This window comes from Phacochoerus africanus, chromosome 14 (assembly GCF_016906955.1).
Source record: "Phacochoerus africanus isolate WHEZ1 chromosome 14, ROS_Pafr_v1, whole genome shotgun sequence".
NCBI classification, from domain to species: Eukaryota; Metazoa; Chordata; class Mammalia; order Artiodactyla; family Suidae; genus Phacochoerus; species Phacochoerus africanus.
Genome location: NC_062557.1, coordinates 5669391 through 5687590, shown reverse-complemented (window position 1 = coordinate 5687590; position 18200 = coordinate 5669391). Strand labels below are relative to the sequence as shown.

Sequence of the window (18200 nt, the reverse complement as noted above, 5' to 3'; positions counted from 1 at the left end):
CCATAAAAAACTGAGGACAAATTAATTCTGTCCTTAGGAAAAATTTCCTCTTCCCAGGTGCCTGCCACAGAACACCACCCCCTAATCCTATGCTATCCCCTTCACATCTCAAACATCACTCCTCCCAGGGGAGCCCCCTCGGCGCCCCCAGGCCCCAGGCCGGGTGAGGCCACAGGCACCAACAGCATTCTCTGCCTCTCCCCATCATATCATTCCCCCCCCGCCCCCCGCCCAGTGCTGATCACTTCAGAAGAATCTTCCAATAGGGGCCAGCGATTCATTTAACAAGTCAATTAAAGCAATGTTTAGGGTACATGATACAAACGCTCTCTCTCTTTTTTTTGGTGGCACCCACAGCATGCAGAAGTTCCTGGGCCAGGGATTGAACTGGTGCCACAGTTGCAACCTGTACCACAGCTGTAGCACTGCTGGATGCTTAACCCACTGTGCAGCAGGGGAACTCACATACACTTCCCATTTTATTTTATTTCTTTTATTTTTTATTTTTTTGTCTTGTTGCCTTTTCTAGGGCCACACCCGTGGCATATGGAGGTTCCCAGGCTAGGGGTCGAATCGGAGCTGTAGCCACCAGCCTACGCCAGAGCCACAGCAACTCGGGATCCGAGCCGTGTCTGCGACCTACACCACAGTTCACGGCAACGCCAGATCCCCAACCCACTGAGCAAGGCCAGGGATCGAACCCGCAACCTCATGGTTCCTAGTTGGATTCATTAACCACTGAGCCACGACGGGAACTCCCTACACTTCCCATTTTAAATGGAAACACGCACGCACATTCCTGGCCGGTTTTTCTGATGAAGGGCCTAGGTCTTTTCTCTGAGTGTGGGTTTGCTGACTGGAGTTCCTAAATTGGCTATTTGCTAATTTTAATTTCTTCCAAGCAAAATAAGAACTTAAAGACGTCTGCAAAGAAACCTGAGTGTGAAATCCCTTTGGGTTTTTAGAAAATGTTTACACTTGCCTTGTTCACATCTATTTTTTTTCCCTTTTTTTTTAGCTGCCCCTCGGCACATGGAATTCCCAGGCCAGAGATCCACTTTTTTTTTTTTTTTTTTTGCTTTTTAGGGCCTCACCCATGTCTATTTTAGACAGGACTATTATTTGAGTGATTCCAAAGTGGTCCAATAGGTATTTATAGAAGGAACTTTTCCTGTCCACTCTCTCTGAGTGGACAGAGCCTCTGAGCTCCAACTGTGCAGCTGAGGTGACCAGCTGGGTGCAAACCCCAAAGCAGTGACGTCTCAGCTGTATGACCTTGAGTAAGTTATTTAACCTCTCTGTTCCTGTCCCCTGGCTGCAACAAAAGGGTTTCGGCTATTTTCATTGCTTCACTCTATGCCGTGTTACCTGCAATTACATAATTAGAGTAACAAGTACAACTGCCACAGAACTGGTTTGGGCACAAACAGCTGACTCTTGATAAGCATCCAGCAAAGCTGATGGAGCGGAAGTCCAAAGCTGTGCCGAGACCAGCCTGTTGGCCAAGGGCATCTGTCAGTCAGTCAGTGTGTTTTACAGAAGAAAATGCGAAGCAACAGCTCCGTGAGGCCAGGAGAGGCGAGAAGGACAGGAACTTGCCCGCCATCTCCAGCCCCGGAGAGGTCAGCCCAGCAGAGTCACGAGCGAGCTCTAGCAGGCCGCCCAGAGGCTGCTATCCGTGCTACCACTCAGGGCCTGGGCACGGGGGTTCTGAAAAGCTTCCAGCTGATTCTAAGCCGCAGGGCTGAGGACTGCCGCCCGAGAGTGCAACCCTGGGAGGGCAGGGCCTGCCTCCCTGGCTCACAACTGGACACAGGGCACCCAGCACAGTTCCTGGTCACCATGGGCACTCGCCTCCTATCTTTCCAGGACTGAGTGGCAGCCACCAGGTGTCACACACGGGGGCACGGGCTCCACTCCCGAGTGGCAGATAAGGACACCCAGAGAGAAGGTGGCTCCTCGATGGTGAAAACCACCCAGAAACTGGTTCCAGGAGGTGCCAGCTGGAGCTGCAGTTAATCATTCACCCGACACCATAGGAAGTGAGCGGCCGTGCGTGGCGGCTCCAGCACCAGGGCTTCTTGAGAGGTCCTTTCAGTGAACGGGTCATCGGGACAGAGAGGAGGGGCAGGACACAGTCACAGGGGAGGGGACGGGTGGCCTAGGGCAAGGGCTCTGGGCCCAGCCCCTTGCCCCACCCCCCTCAAGTCCACCTTCTCTCAACCGGGACACCTGGGCACCCGCAGCCTGAGAACCCCCCAAACGGCATCACAAGAGGGCAGAACGCAGCGCAGGGGGTAAGTGGGAGAGGCTGGAAGGGGACAGGGTTGCTAGGCAACGGGCCCAGGCCCACCTTTGTTTGCCCCGGCAACAGCAAGGCGGTCTGGTCAGGGCCAGTCAGCAGTGCCACCATCTCGTCCCAGGAGTGGCTTCTCTGGGTCAGGGGGCAGCTCTGGTCACCTGGCCTCCTCAGCTTGGGCCCCCCACCTGGAGGGTTACCCCGATCCGTCCTCCCTGGGGACGGGAGTGGTAACAGCAGACCCAGGTGATAAGTCCTTCCTTCCCCACCTTCACTCCCTTCAACTGGCTACAGGCTCGCAGCTGCCGACCTGTCTCAAGAAGATGAGTTAGTCCTGTTTTCAGCTGCCTGTAAGGATGCCTCCCGAGGTCTCAGCTTGAGTCCCTCTGCCCCTCGGCTCCTGTGCTGATCTCTCCAAATGCTTCGCAAATGTTTGGCAACTGAGGCAGAAACCCAGGCAGCCTCTACAGGGCTGCTATTTATTTATTTACATTTTCGGCCGCCCTGTGGCATATGGAGCTCCCAGGCCAGGCATCACGACCAAAGCTGCAGTGGAAGCAATGACAGATCCCTAACCCACTGTGCCAGGCAGGGGATGGAACCCGAGTCCCAGCACTCCCAAGACACTGCTGATCCTGTGGTGCCACAGTGGGAGCTCCTTTTTTTTTTTTTTTTTTTGATGTTTTCTTTTTATGGCCACACCTGCAGCATATGGAAGTTCCCAGGCTAGGGGTTGAATAGGAGCTGCAACTGCTGGCCCATGCCACAGCCACCACCACAGCCACGCCAGAACCGAGTCACATCTGTGACCTACACCAAGGCCAGTGATCAAACCCGCATCCTCACAGAGATAACCTCAGGTCCCCAACCCACTGGAGCCACAATGGGAACTCCCAGCCATGCCTTTTAGATTCGTGCCGAGCAGGTGTCGGGGACGGGAGAGAAGGTCCGTGCTCACAGCGGGGCTGTTCAGGAAAGGCCTGGAGAAGCCAGAGGCAGCCTCCAGGAAGAACCCAAGAATCCAAGGGCCCCCTCTCCTGGCGCCAGTCCCTGCTGCTGCTTCTATGGAGGAGCAAGGCCCATTTGTTGCTTGACGGAGGCTTCAAGCCCGATGACCGTCCAGCCCACCGATGCCCACTAGCGGCACAAGTGGGCCCCTGGCCTCTGAGAGGCACCCAGGGTGAAGGTGGGGGTGTGGGCGTAGCGCTCGGGGCGGGGGTCTTGGAGAAGCCCCTGCCCTCAGAGCCTCTCTCCCCACCTTCCCAGGTCCACATGGACAAACTACTAGGGAAACAAGCCTGGCAGGAGGACCTACAGCACAACCCCTGGGACCAGGGGGGCCTGGCCGTGATCTGCTTGTTCATCGCCACGATCCTGTCTCTCACCTTGTTCGCTGTTACGTTTGGTTTACTCTCTGCGCCTGACAGCGCTAACAAGTGCGAAGAGACGTGACCCGACTTTCCGTGGGCCAGGACGGGGGCCGCTGTCACACTCTCAAAAGGCCACGTACCTTCTCTTCAAAGCCCTTTGAATGGTCTGGAATTACACATTTTTCACGTGGTTACCTGCTAAGTTCCTGTCTCCCCTGCTGGACCAAACACTGAGAAGAGGGGGGTGGCTCCCTCTGTGCCCCACTGTACCCCCGTGTCTGATGTGCCAGATTTGCTGAATAAATGAATGAACAAACGAGCGAGGGAATGGATACACAGGGAGGCGGGGTGGTTGGCTCCTCAGCTGGGAGACCCCAGCACGCTCCAGGCCTGAACCAAAGCTGCTCTTCCACCTCTAGGCTGGAGGCTGCTTTGAAACGCCTTACTGTTCCTTTTCACACTACAAGGTAAGGAGCCCGGGCATGAATAATCAAAAGCTTCTCACGCCCCGTTCAGGGAAAGTAGCTGCATGCAAAGAAGAAAGGAAAGCTGCTGGACGCCCCACCCAGGCCCCATTCACGTGACCCGGGCGTCTTTTCTCTCAGTCCCGGGGAACCCCAGGTATCCCTCACAGGGTCCCACAGCCCCCACGCACCCCAATCTGACAATGCAGCCTTGGTAGAAATGTCCCCGCCTCTGCCAAAGCCACCACACTGGCCCCCCTTGCTGCCAGCTGCCCCCCTCCCCCGCCACCTTGCAAACAGCTGCTTCAATGTCAGCCTCAAACCAGGCTGTTCTTAGAAAAGGGGCAAACGTCTGGTGGGGAAGGGGCTTGGTCTTCATGTACCACTTATGCCATGAAGAAACATTCCCTCTTACTCAAAAAGCAATTTCCAGCTGCGCCAGCCATGCTCACTCCATCCCAGGGCCCGGAAGCCCTGGAATCAGACACAACCGCCTCACGTGGAATAAATGAGACAAGAGAGAGGAGGCTGCAGGCGGGGCCACAGGAGGCCCGCTGAGGCCCGAACCCCCAACACACCAAGGGGCCCCTGCTCCCTAGCCTGAGACAGAAGGTAGAGGTGCCTGGGAGGACCTGATCTCTTGCCTGGCGAGGTGCTGCAGCCCAGAGGGCTATGGCAGAGTCAGCCCTGCAGACGGCCCCACAGAGCCCCAGACTCATCCCACACACGGACACGGGCCGAGGGGACTCTGACAGCGGCAAGGGCACTGAGCCCTTTCACCGCGAGCTCTCTGCTTGGGGAGCCTGAGGAGGCCTCATCAAGCAACTCCCTCTACCCATGCCGCTGGATGCCCCACCCAGGCCCCATTCACGTGACCCGAGCGTCACGATGGCTGTGGGCAAGGGTGCCAGCCACCTCTGCTGGGTGTGGTCTTGCCACAGAGGCCAAATGAGAGATGGCAGCGTGGGGAAGGGAACAGCTTCAGCCCGCAAGCCGCCAGCCCGTTGGTGACTAGGAAGGGGTGGGAATCAGAAAACATGGCCCCAATTAAGTGCCTCTCTGGTTTCCAGGGGAAAGCCCCCCACAGCTGCTGGGCACCGGCAGCGGGCACTTAGTTCCATGCGTCAGCGATCTAGTCTTGCCAAAACCAAGATGGCATGTGTGTATGGCAACGCGCACATCATGAAAATCGGAAGACGGGGGAAGAGTGGCATCCGTCCTGCCATGACCTCTGTGACCACGACCTCTGTGGACCGTGGTCTGTTCATCTCTAAGTCTGGAGCAATCCATTCTGCCCCAGCCGCCGTACAGGGCGAGGTGCTGCAGCCCAGGTCCAATGGGATCTGACCGACGCCAGCGAAGGAATCAGATACTCTCCAGACCAAAGGGCTACACAAACGCAAGGGCTCCCAGCTGGGCCGCATGATCGGGGAGGTCCCTCGCCGTGTGCCGCTCGTGCCAGGACCCGCCCTGCCGCCACCTGGGCTGCTATCAGGCTCCTCGCGGCCCCACCCCCAGAAGATGCAGATCAAACGGTTAAGTGGGTGTCAAGTGGGCAGGCACGTTAGCAAAGCTGATTTCTCTCCAAGCACGTTCCTGCCCCACCCCCCACCCCCAAGAGCTACGCTGGGCCACATGCCTGTTTGGGTCTGGGACCAGGGACTGCTACACGAGTGAAGCCAGAGGCCCAGCTTGGCGGCCCGTGATGACCACAGTGCCAACGGCTCAGACCTGAGTCACTCGTGGGCCCAGCCATTCCAGGAGCAGGTGGGGTGATGGGTGGGTGACCGCCCCAAACAGCTCACCCAATCCTCACACTGCCAGAGTTTCGGGGGCCTTCCACAGTCAAGCGGGAGGGTACCAGCTGACAGGAAGCAGCCCGCACGATGGCCTTCAGCAGGCAGGGGTGCCCCGGTGGCCCAAGAGCTGCCCGACTTCGGCTGGTTACTGGGGGAGGAAGGGCTCTCACGAACAGCTGGCTCTCCACACAATTAAGTCACTCACCCCGACTCTTCGCAGAAGGCCACCAGCGCGTCAAAGGCCGAGAGAGCAGCTTTGTCCGATGCTTTGTTCCCTCTCTTTTCCTGGAGACAAGAAAACCACTTAGCAAAAGTCTTTCATAGCCAGACTAGCTTTGTCACCAGAAAGCAATGAGAAAAATATCAAATGACACGAATAAAGCCATTTACAAAACAAAGTCGGATTTCCCTGGTGGCTCAGCAGGTTAAGGATCTGGCATTATCACTGCTGTGGCTCTGGTTACTGCTGTGGCACAGGGTCGATTCCTGGCCCTGGAACTTCCGCATGCCGTGGGCGAGGCCAAAAACAAAAACAAAAAAAGTGGAGTGCCAGACCTGACCAGGCATCCGAATCACTGGGTGACTGTAAAAGAATGACCTGGACTGCTATCAGGCTCCTCACGGCCCCACCCCCAGAAGACCACTGGAAGTCCAGGGTGCCATCCAGGGCACGACTGAGCCCGACCACCCCCAGCCTACCGAACTGAGTTTGTATTTTCAAAAAGCTGCTCAGTCGACTCTCAGGCAAAGGGCCCAGGGACTGGTACCTGGGACTCACCGTATACTGTGACCTAGTTTAATAGGAGCTCGACAGATGCCCGAGGGTGTGCTCAGACAGGCAGGAACACAGGGTGTTCCTCTGTGGCTGTGGAAGGACACACACCAAAGCGTCGGCAGCGATTACTTCTGAGTGTTGGGATTACGCATCGTTTGCCTTTTGGTACATGTCCATTTGCCAAATGTTCCTTTTAAAAAAGGAAATTAACTGTAAAATTGTTTTATTTTTCTTTTTGAGGGTTTGTCTTTTGTCTTTTGAGGGCCGCACCTGCGGCATATGGAGATTCCCAGGCTAGGGGTCCAATTGGAGCTGTAGCTGCCGGCCTACACCACAGCAACGTGAGATCCTTAACCCACGGAGCGAGGCCAGGGATCGAACCTGCAACCTCATGACTCCTAGTCGGATTTGTTTCCGCTGTGCCATGACAGGAAGTCCTGTGAAACTGTTTTACATACAGAAAAATCAAGGAAACAGACACTGATAACTGAGACATCATCTACCGCCTTTCTGCTTCCACAAGTTGAATGGCTCCCGTCTCCCGAACACACACAAATGCACAGGCTTCTCTCCCCCCGTTCTCCTGGAGTTTTACAGCACGATTCCTCATTAAATCACCCTTGTCCTTAGGAGGACGAGGTCAACCGTCCTCAGAGCTAACCACGTGGTTGGATTTTTACATTTTCCAAGATCACACAGCTTTTCTTCTACAACTTCGTTTCTCCTGAGATTAACAGCTGCTTTTTTCGTTACTTAGATTTCAAGGTCTCACAGATTCAGCCCCAAAATGTCCTGACATAATGAAAATTTCATTTCAATGGGGACCAAAAATGGCAATGTCCGTTTTCATTTTCGGAAACATCTTTCTTGGCGCCTTCAGTCCCTGTGCTTGGCACTCTCCGGGCACAGTACACGGCTATCGTTGTCTTTGTTTTTCTTTTCTCTTTTGGTCGCCCCGTGGCGTATGGGGTTCCGGGACCAGGGATCAGATCCAAACCGCAGTTATAACCTACACCACAGCTAGAGCAATGCCAGATTCTTAACCCACTGTGCCGGGCCAAGGGATCGAACCCGTGTCCCAGCGCTGCAGAGATGCCGTCGACCCCGCTGCGCCACAGCGGGAAGTCCCACGGCTGTTCTTTCTGAGACGGCCCCCTGCCTTGCTCCTGGGTCAGAGCTCATCCTCCTTTCCTAGGCCACTGCCTCTGCGGCGGAGGATGTCCCAGTAGGTTCTCCAGAGGAGGGAGTGTCTTGAAATCTTCTGTCTGAACGTGCTTTATCCTCCTTCCCGCTAACTGGTTGGCGGAAAGTCTAGATGGAAAATGGTTTATTTACAGTTTGAAGGCACTGTTTCTCGTTCCGGTACCACAGTGGAAACAACTGATGCTCTCCGGACGCCCAGCCCTCCATACACCACCTCTCTGGAAACTTCTGACCATCTCTTCATTCATCTCCAATGACCTCAAGTGCCCAGTATGAGTTCTTATAATTCATTGCTAATAAGGTGGTGTTGTTTTCTGTTTTTTTGTTTTGCTTTTCAGGGCCGCACCTGCAGCACATGGAAGTTCTCAGGCTAGGGGTCAAATCGGAGCTGTAGCTGCCAGCTTATGCCAGAGCCACAGCCATACCAATCCGAGCCACATCTGTGACCTACACCACAGCTCACGGCAATGCCGGATCCTTCACCCACTGAGCGAGGCCAGGGATCGAACCCACACCCTCATGGTTCCGAGCTGGGTTCGATCCCACTGTGCCACAACAGAAACTCCCATTGTTAGTAAGTTTTAAATAAATACCTTATACCCACTCTAACCTAACCAAAATCTTTTCCTCGTCTAATCTGAATTTCAGACAAGTTCCTCACACCCCCTTAGGTCACGGCCTATTATTATTCTTGGTTCTCAAAAGGCCCCTTTGTTCCCAATCTCTGCTTGCATCCACCTTCTCTCCTTTGTCATGCAGTGACTCAGGTACTCCGTAAATATTTATTAAGCATGCACTATATTCTCAGCACCGATCTAGGCATTAATTACAGCTACTCAAGGAGCAAAAGGTCCCCCTGCTCTCACAGAACCTACATTTCAATAGAACATAGTCTACATTTCAATAGAGACCAAGCAAATAGATAATGCCAAACAGTAATAAATATGGTTGGGTTTTTTGTTTGTTTGCTTTTTAGAAAAGGAAGATGGGGGTTCCTGTTGTAGCGCGATGGGATCGGCGGCATCTCTGCAGCACCAGGGCGCGAGTTCAATCCCAGACCGGCACAGTGGCTTAAAGGATCTGGTGTAGATCACAACGGCAGCTTGGACCTGCTCTCTGGCCAGGGAACTCCATATGCCGTGGGGCGGCCAAAAAAAGGGAAGATGTAGCTTTGCTGTACAGCAGAAATTATCACGACACAGTAAAACAACTATACTTCAATACAGCTTTACCAAATGAGAAAATCAGAGTTCCCTTGTGGCTCAGTGGTAACGAACCCAACTAGTATCCATGAGGTTGCAGGTTCGATCCCTGGCCTCACTCAGTGGGTTAAGGATCTGGCGCTGCTGTGGCTGTGGCTGTGGCCGGTGGCTACAGCCCCGATTCAACCCCTAGCCTGGGAGCCTCCATATGCCACAGGCACGACCCTAAAAAGCAAAAATAAATACATAATAAAAAATGAGAACATAGCTCTCTTGTGGCTCAACAGGTTAAGAATCCGGCATTTGTTACTGCTATGGTGCAAGTTTAATCCCTGGCTTAAGAACTTCCATGTGCCTCAGGTGCAGCCAAAAAAGAAACTAAAAGATAAAAAAAGAAAAAAGGAATAGCCAAGACTTCCCAGCTGGGCTCCACTGTGCCTGTGACACCATGGTGAGTATGTCCCATAATTTATCCTTCGTTCCTCACTGCTGAATATTTAGTCTGTTTCTAACCTTCTGTCCTCGTGCTCAATTCCACTACTCAAGCCTTTAAACACATGAACTTAGGCACAGGCACTTTTATTTCAAGTGATCTGGCCCCAGAAGCAGGACATCTGGGTCAAAGGGCACCTGCGTTTTAGACGTCAACAGCTATTGCTAGATCGCTTCCCCCCAAAGACTGTAACATTGCATTTTTTGTTTGGCAGAGTGTAGGCGCTCTTTCCTACACACGGCCACTAGCAACAGGAGTTCCAGCTCTTTTACACGTGTGTCAAATCATTTTAATTTGCATTTACCTGATCACTACCGAATGCGAATTGGAACATCTTTGGGGTTGTTTTGTTTTGTTGTTGTTTTGTCTTGTTTTTGCTTTTGAGAGCCACACCTGCGGCATATGGAAGTTCCCAGGCTAGGGCTCTAATTGGAGCTACAGCTGCCGGCCAACACCACAGCTAGAGCAAGACCAGATCCGAGCCACATCTGCGACCTATACCACAGTTTGCAGCAAGGCCGGATCCTTAACCCACTGAGTGAGGCCAGGGATCTATCCTGCATCCTCATGGATACTAGTCAGGTTCTTAATCTGCTGAGCCACAACAGGAACTCCCAGGGACTCAACTCTGTTTAGTTTTTACATGAGGTCCTGCAATTTGTCTTTTACAGAAGCTGTCAAACAGGGCACTTTTATTTTATTCCAGCTCTGTCAACGCCACCTATTAACAATTCTTTCTTTTTTTTTTTTTTTTTTTTCTCCTGGTGAAGCCTCTTATATTAAGGATGCAGGGTTCTGCCTTTTACACTCATAAACTGAGATAACTGAGATAAGGAAGGACGCTGACTACAGAAATATCTGATACCTTCTAGGTGATGTGACTTTTCTCTATAGTCCCGTGAGCTTACTATGTTGACAACCTTTGTCCTGAAAGTAATGTATGGAAGTGAGGGTAACAGTTCCCCGTGTAAGAGGTGACCTTTAATGCAACCATTTAGGCCTTTTAAAATGAATGCACGCAGTGGTGTTTTCTCCTAGGCCCAAAAGTGAGCACTCACCTACCATTTTAATAATGTTTTAGGCAAGTCCTATGATAATTGTAACAACGTTTCCTCAGATAATCCCCACTGCCCTCAATCAACACCCCATGTCCTGCTTGTCCATGTTCCTTTCAGCTTTTCCTCTGTTATGACTGGTTGTCTCTGCTTGCGCTTGAAAGGAAAAAGCAATTGCAGGTTATAGCAAACTAAATGGCCCTGCTCCACCGCCTGGACCCGGATGAAGAGAGGGAGAAAAGAGGAGAAGCATCAAGGGCAGCAAGGACCATCATGGGTTGAGATCAGGCACTACCAGAAACCTAGTCTGTCTTTTAAAAAACAAGCTCAGTGGACACGTTCCCAGCAGATAAGTCTTCACTGGCTTGAAAAGCAGGAAGGACTATTTCACAAACACCACTGTGTTTGAATTTCTAGAGGCTACCCAAAACAATTATTTCTTTTCCCATTAAACTGAACTGTCAGCCTCACCAAATGTTAAATTCTCACGCAGTCTGGGGCCGGGTTTCTATTCCGCTGACTTACCACACACTGTGGGCTTGATGACAGCAGTGGCACAGGATATTCTGAGGCTGGGTTAAGCATGTCCCCTTCATTGTTCTCCTTTTTCATACTTTTCCTGGCTATTCTTAAGCGTTTACTCTTTTTTTCCCCCCCGCCTTTTTAGGGCTGCACCTGCAGCATATGGAGGTTCCCAGGCTAGGGGTCCAATCGGAGCTACAGCTGCCGGCCTCCACCACAACCACAGCAACACGGGATCTGGGCCTCAATTGCAATCTACACCACAGCTCACAGCAATGCTGAATCCTTAACCCACTGAGTGAGGCCAGGGATCAAATTGGCAACCTCATGGTTACTAGTTGGGTTCGTTAACCACTGAGCCACCACGGGAGCTCCTCTTTTTTGGGAGGGTGGCGCCCACAGCATGTGGAAGTTCCCAGGCCAGGGATCAAACTGCTGCACCCAAAGGGATGCCCACGGCTCCATTTTTAACTGCTCCAGCCCACGCCACTGAGTGACAAGCCCACTGGTCACGTACTCCGCGGCCCACAGAGGCGCTGCAGCACCCAGCCTTGCACGTCCTGGTTCCGTCCCCCCTGTGCACTGACACGCTGTCTGTCTAGCAGGGGACCTGCAGGCGCCAGTGCCCTTGGCATACACGCCTCGCTGTGTCTCTCTTGGAAGCACTCATTCCGGCTTGTGTTCCTGACGACGCTGAGTGCTGTCCCCGCCCCACGTCCTTGACGTCGGTGACCGCAACGGCGCTTTACATTCTGGCCAATCAGTCTGATGGGTATAAAAGGACGGCTTGGGAGTTCCCGTCGTGGCGCAGGGGTTAACGAATCCGACTAGGAACCATGAGGTTGCGGGTTCGGTCCCTGCCCTTGCTCAGAGGGTTAATGATCTGGTGTTGCCGTGAGCTGTGGTGTAGGTTGCAGACGCGGCTCGGATCCTGCGTTGCTGTGGCTCTGGCGTAGGCCGGCGGCTACAGCTCCGATTAGACCCCTAGCCTGGGAACCTCCATATGCCGCGGGAGCGGCCCAAGAAATAGCAACAACAACAACAACAACAACAAAAAAAGACAAAAGACAAAAAATAAATAAATAAAAAATAAAAAATAAAAAAATAAAAGGACGGCTTGTCGTCTGATTTGTCCTTCTCTGATTCCTAAGTGAGGCCGAGCATTTCCTTGAAGGCTTATCAAACGTTCGGGTTTCCTCTTCTGTGAATCCATCCTTTTTGCTATGCATTGTCTGCCTTTTACTTTTTTACCTGCAGGAGTTCTCCCACCAGCCAGCCAATGATGGCTACGCTAACGTCTTTCCCAACACTGGCTCATTTTTCCACTTTGTTTATGGTGTCTCTCATCATACAGAAATTTTTAGCTGGAATTCAGTCAAAAGGTTTCTGCTTTTAAAATCTTGACATACTTGGAGTTCCCGTCGTGGCGCAGGGGAAACGCATCTGACTAGGAACCATGAGGTTGCGGGTTCGATCCCTGGCCTCGCTCAGTGGGTTAAGGATTGAGCGTTGCTCTGAGCTGTGGTGTAGGTCACAGACATGGCTCAGATCTGGTGGTGCTGTGGCTGTGGTGTAGGCCGGCAGCTGTAGCTCCGATTGGACCCCTAGCCTGGGAACCTCCATATGCCGTGGGTGCAGCCCTAAAAAGACAAAAGACAAAAAAAAAGAAATTTAAAAAAAAAACCTTGACATACTCTTCCCTTCCTCAAGGTCATAAAATATTTTCTCCCCAATTTTACAGTTTTTTGAGATCTTTAATCTGTCTATAGTTCATAGGTATATATGGCATGGCAGGAAGATTCTAATTTAATCTTTTGCCAGCACCAATTATTCAACAGTTCATCCTTTTCCTACTGATTTATAATGCCATCTACCATACACCAAGTTCCCTTATATACCTGAGTCTATTTCTAGGTTCTCTACAGAGAATATGTAAACACTTAAAAAAAAAAAAAAGGCTAAAAACAAAGAACTTATAACAATATGGGAAAACATTTATGTAACATTGTTAATTTAAAACAAGGCAGGATTGGGAGCTCCCTGGTGGTCTAGTGGTTAGGATTCGGCACTTTCACCACTGCAGCCCAGGTTCGATCCTTGGTCTGGGAATTGAGATCTCAGGGTTGATCCTGACTATGTAGAATGACACGCACACACACACGAAGATCAACTGAGCATAAAGAAAAAAGTCTAACCTAGTTTATTATAAGCTGCCTACCCACCAAGACACCACTCCCTTCCTTGCTAGTCCAGCCGCGAGAGCAGCCCCCCAGATCACAGCGGCTCCACCTGAGCAGGGAAGAGCTGTGGGAAACCGAAGGGGGTGGGCTCACACGGGAAGGGCTCCTTACTGCCCAGGACTTACCTGCAGCTTCGCTACCTCCTTCCTGATGAGGAAGCTGACTTGGTCACGGTCATTCCTGGAGTAATAGAGGCGGCACCAGGAAGGCCTTCCGTCTCTGCCCGCCCGGCCAGACTCCTGGTAGTACCCGGCCATGGACTTGGCAACATTCCAGTGGGCGACAAACCTGCAGGATCCAAGGGACAAGCAGCATGAGATGTGGCCGAAAAGCCGAGGGGAGGAGTGCCTCTGAGTCAGTGGGGCAGGGGTCTCCACGATGACCAGGAGCAGGGAGGCTGTCAGGCAGGACCCCAGAGCAAGCAGGGCTAGGACCTTGCAGTCCGTCGGCGGGCCTGCCTGCCATGGAGCAGCCCACAGGAAAAACAGTGCACTTAAAGCAAGATTAGGATGCTTATGAGCAAGTGAGTCTTTGAAGAGGGAAAGGAATTACAATTATTAAGTACCATGAGCCAGGGTATTTATTTGCCTCGTTTAATCATCACTGGCGTGGCTCAGTGGTTAACAAACCCAACTAGTATCCATAAGAACTCAGGTTCGATCCCTGCCCTTGCTCAGTGGGTTAAGGATCTGGTGTTGCCGTGAGCTGTGGTGTAGGTCGCAGACACAGCTCGAATCCTGCATTGCTGTGGCTGTGGTGTAGGCCGGCAGCTATAGCTCTGATTGGACCCCTATCCCGGGAACCTTCATATGCCGTGGATGTGGCCCCCGCAAAAAAAGTCCCCCCCAAAATTCTGACTGCAGCAGCTTGGGTTGCTAATGAGGGTGCGGCTTCCATCCCTGGCCTTCTCAGTGGGTTAAGGATCTGGTGTTGCTGCAGCTGTGGTGTAGGTTGCAGCTGTGGCCTGGATTCAGTCCCTGGCTCAGGAACTTCCATATGCCGCAGGTGTGGCCATAAAATAGAAAAAAAATCCATCATAGTCACCACCATTCGAGGTAGATCATTTTATAAACAATGACCTTGAGATTCAGGGAAGTAAATTCATCCAAGGTGATAAAGCAAGGGGAAGGCAGAGCTAGGATTTGAGCCTAGGGGTGTCTAACTCCAACGCTGGCTCCTAACAAGACACAGCTGACCCAGGGTGAAAACCCTGATTCCAAAGTCCGTGTTCCCTCAGATGTAGTTCATGGTCTTAATTCCCACCCTGACCAACTCAGGGTCATGGTGAGGCTTAAGGAGACCCCGTATGCGGAAGTGCCCTGTAAATCACACAAGGCATTACAGTTGGTACTCATCAGAGCGAAGGGCTTCAGGCTGTAGCCCCAAATATCGTATGAAGGTCAAGTGTGGCTGGAGGTAAAAGACTTCCCAAGAGTCGCCAGTGTGGGGCTAGAAGGCTGGGATGCCCCCACCGCTGCAGTAACAAGGAGTATGGAAACAAGAGCTCTGCCCTTAACTTCCCACGGGAGCAGCTTAAGCTAGTTCCCGTCGTGGCGCAGCAGAAACAAATCTGACTGGGAACCATGAGGTTGCAGATTCGATTCCTGGCCTTGCTCAGTGGGTTAGGGATCCAGCATTGCCGTGGGCTGTGGTGTGGGTGGAGGACACGGCTCGGATCCCGTGTTGCTGTGGCTGTGGTGTAGGCCAGCTGCTGTGGCTTTGGTTGGACCCCTAGCCTGGGAGCCTCCATGTGCCACAGGTGCGGCCCTAAAAAGCAAAAAAAAAAGTTCTGGAGTTCCCGTTGTGGCGCAGTGGTTAACGAATCCGACTAGGAACCATGAGGTTGCGGGTTCGGTCCCTGCCCTTGCTCGGTGGGTTAATGATCCGGCATTGCCGTGAGCTGTGGTGTAGGTTGCAGACGCGGCTCGGATCCCGCGTTGCTGTGGCTCTGGCGTAGGCCGGTGGCTACAGCTCCGATTCGACCCCTAGCCTGGGAACCTCCATATGCCGCGGGAGCGGCCCAAGAAATGGCAAAAAGACAAAAAAAAAAAAAAAAAGATAGTTCCTTCCACCCCCTCAGAGGCTCCAGCTGCTAAGATGTGAGTGAGCAGGGCTGAGTCGAAGGATGAGCTGCGAGTCTATGTGCCGCCCCCTCTCCTGCGGGACGGCACGGACCGCAGGGGAACCATCAGCATTTGGACCACGTACTAGGGACGGTCTCCTGCAGCCTCCTCCCCCTCTGGCCCCAGAAGGACACACAGACCTGGTCCTCCAGGCAGAGCACGAGGCTGCCCACCCACCCTGAGCCAGGCGCCAACTGGAAAGGTAAGACGAGAACCAGTGCTTACCTGACATTGGCCTTGTCCACTCCCATCCCAAAACTAATGGTCGCAACAATTACAGGGACCTTGCCCTCCATCCACTCGTTCTGCACCAGCGTTCTTTCAGCAGCCTTCAGCCCTAGAGGGGAGGGGTTGACCTTGGGTCTGACGCTGTGCTGGGCACAGTACACATACCCTGAGTCCATCATTTACCAGCCATATGACCTTGGGACAGGCACGTAACCTCACTGAGCCCGGGCCGATCAACATAAAGACTCCAGCCTGTGTGTGGCACAGGGCACTCCATCAACGTTAGAGCCAGGACGCAAAGCCAAGTCCAATGGCCTCCAGGCTTGTGCTCTTTCCTCCACACCAATACCTGGGCTTACAAAAACTCATCACCTGTGGCTGGGTGGGCACAGAGCAACCAGAAGAATTCAGGAGTCACAAAGCTCCTTTTAGATCTCTTTCGTGGAGTTCCCGTTGTGGTGCAGTGGGTTAAGAACCTGACTGTATCGGCTCAGGTCACTGTGGAGGCGCGAGTTCCATCCCCAGACGGGCACAGCGGGATAAAGACTCCAGTGTTGCCACAGCTGTGGGTCACAGCTGTGGCTCAGAGTCAATTCCTGGCCTGGGAACTTCCATATGTCGCAGGTGCAGCCATTAAAAATTTTTTAAAAAAAGGTCTCATTCACGTCTAGACTCCTTTTTGTGGATTTAAAAGAATCACTTTAGCTTTGCCTAGGTGTTCAGAAAAAAATGATGGGCCACGCGATTCACCAGGATTCTTAAAGAACAAGAGACCAGCTAAGAGGCTCCTGAGAGCGAGGGCCACGTGGCCTGGGCGCCCCTTACCTGCGTGGTATGCCTTGGCGTTCACACCCCTGGTACTGAGCTCTATCGCCAGCTGCTCACAGGCCTCCCTGGTCCTGCAGTAGACGATGCCGCAGCCGGACAACTGGATGGGGAGGCACAGGGAGCAAGTAAGCGCTGGGAAGTACAAAACGACTGGCCCACAGCCCGCAGCCGCTTTAAAAGCAGCCCTTTCATCAGCTTCAGTCTCCTCGGAGGCAAGCCCTGCTACTTTCTGACAAGGCAGGACCAAAGCAGCTCCGAACTCAACCTTTCTGGGAGTTCCCTGGTGGCCCAGCACTTTAGGATTCAGCATTGTCACTACTGTGGCTCAGGTTCAATCCCTGGCCCAGGAACTTCCATGCGCCATGGACTTGGCCAACCCACCCCCACCCCCCAAAAAAAACCCATTAAACAAAAACCAATCTTTCCAACTCCTCTGCCTCCTCCCCTCAAACCTCAGATAGGTCTGCCAAGGTCTCCCACAGGAGGATTCCAGGATACGGGAACCCCAGTAAGGGCAGTAATGCCAGGAAACCAAAGGGACACCTCTGTGCATAAGTTTTCAGAAGCTCCAGCTCGTCCTGGCTATGGACGCTGGAGAAATCAAGGGGCTCATCTCCATGCTGCAGACAGCACTGCACAACCTCCCAGCTGCAGGGCGCTCACCCCTTTATCGGCCTTCTGTCCCAGAGCCTTAAGGCAGAAGTCCCTCAGGTTCCCGTAGGGATCAGACAGCAGCTCCTTGAACTGCACATCATAGAAGAGGTTGGCCCGGAAGCAGGGCGTCTTGAAGGTAGCAACCGGCTGCTTCAGGTGCAGGGCGGCAAACACATCCTCTTGGACCTGCAAGGTGGCCGTGGCGGTCAGGGCCACACACGGGGCATGCGCCAGGCGGGAGCGCAGGGCTCCCAGACGCAAGTAGTCAGGACGGAAGTCGTGCCCCCACTGGGAAACGCAGTGAGCTTCATCCACCACCAGGTAGGAGAGCAGGTGCCGGGCCAGCAGGGACTTGAGGGTGGGCTGGAAGGAGGCCGAGGCCGCCATCTCCGGTGTGATATACAGAAGCTTGGTCCGGGGCTTTTCTTGCTCCAGGTCAGAAAGCAGCTCCTTTCTCTCCTGTGCCGAGAGCTTCGAATTCAGGGAACACACGTGAATCTTCAGGGCCAGCAAGTGGTCCACCTGGTCCTGAGGGCAGAAGGGGAGAGGCCACAGAGGGGACTGTAAGGGGCCCTTGGACTCACTGGTAAACGTCGCTGTGCTCCCTGGGGTATTTCCCAGTCATAAAACATCCTGTGCCCACCCTCCACCGTGTCTCCTCCTTGCACAAAAGTACAGAAGGTGAAGCCATTGAAGTGTGGGACCAGACAGACGTGGGCTGATCTATTTATTTATTTATCGGCTTTTTAGGGCTGCATCTGCGGCATATGGAGGTTCCCAGGCTAGGGGTCGAATTGGAGCTACAGCTGCCGGCCTACACCACAGTCACAGCCACACCAGATCAGAGCTGCATCTGCAACCTACACCACAGCTCACGGCAACACCAGATCCTCAACCCACTGAGTGAGGCCAGGGATTGAACCCGCAACCTCATGGTTCCTAGTC

At 53.0% G+C, this 18200-nt stretch overlaps 2 protein-coding genes across 5 annotated transcripts in view; one reads left to right on the top strand and one right to left on the bottom strand.

The window, feature by feature from the left end:
* Positions 1 to 18200, bottom strand: part of RECQL5 (RecQ like helicase 5) — a 37892-nt gene that overhangs the window by 16341 nt on the left and 3351 nt on the right. For all 3 annotated transcript variants that reach the window (XR_007131898.1, XM_047758219.1, XM_047758220.1), the window contains exons 4-8: positions 17265 to 17783; positions 16599 to 16701; positions 15771 to 15882; positions 13548 to 13710; positions 6138 to 6217 (exon numbers count right to left, since the gene is read on the bottom strand). Coding sequence is in view for 2 of the 3 variants with exons in the window: in XM_047758219.1 (XP_047614175.1) it covers positions 6138 to 6217; positions 13548 to 13710; positions 15771 to 15882; positions 16599 to 16701; positions 17265 to 17783 (977 nt within the window). In the remaining variant the exon portion in view is untranslated. The remainder of the gene's footprint in view (positions 1 to 6137; positions 6218 to 13547; positions 13711 to 15770; positions 15883 to 16598; positions 16702 to 17264; positions 17784 to 18200) is intronic.
* SMIM6 (small integral membrane protein 6) lies at positions 1139 to 3988 on the top strand. 2 transcript variants are annotated; one of them, XM_047758226.1, is made up of 2 exons: positions 1139 to 1280; positions 3566 to 3988. In XM_047758226.1, the coding sequence occupies exon 2, from the start codon at positions 3572 to 3574 to the stop codon at positions 3749 to 3751; it is 180 nt and encodes a 59-aa protein (XP_047614182.1). In that variant the 5' UTR covers positions 1139 to 1280; positions 3566 to 3571; the 3' UTR covers positions 3752 to 3988. The 2 variants fall into 2 exon arrangements, with proteins under 2 accessions (XP_047614182.1, XP_047614181.1); XM_047758225.1 differs by lacking the exon at positions 1139 to 1280 and adding an exon at positions 1327 to 2297.

Coding starts and splice junctions, on each gene's coding strand:
- SMIM6 (XM_047758226.1), top strand. CDS start 3,572: ATGGACAAACTACTAGGGAAACAAGCCTGGCAGGAGGACCTACAGCAC.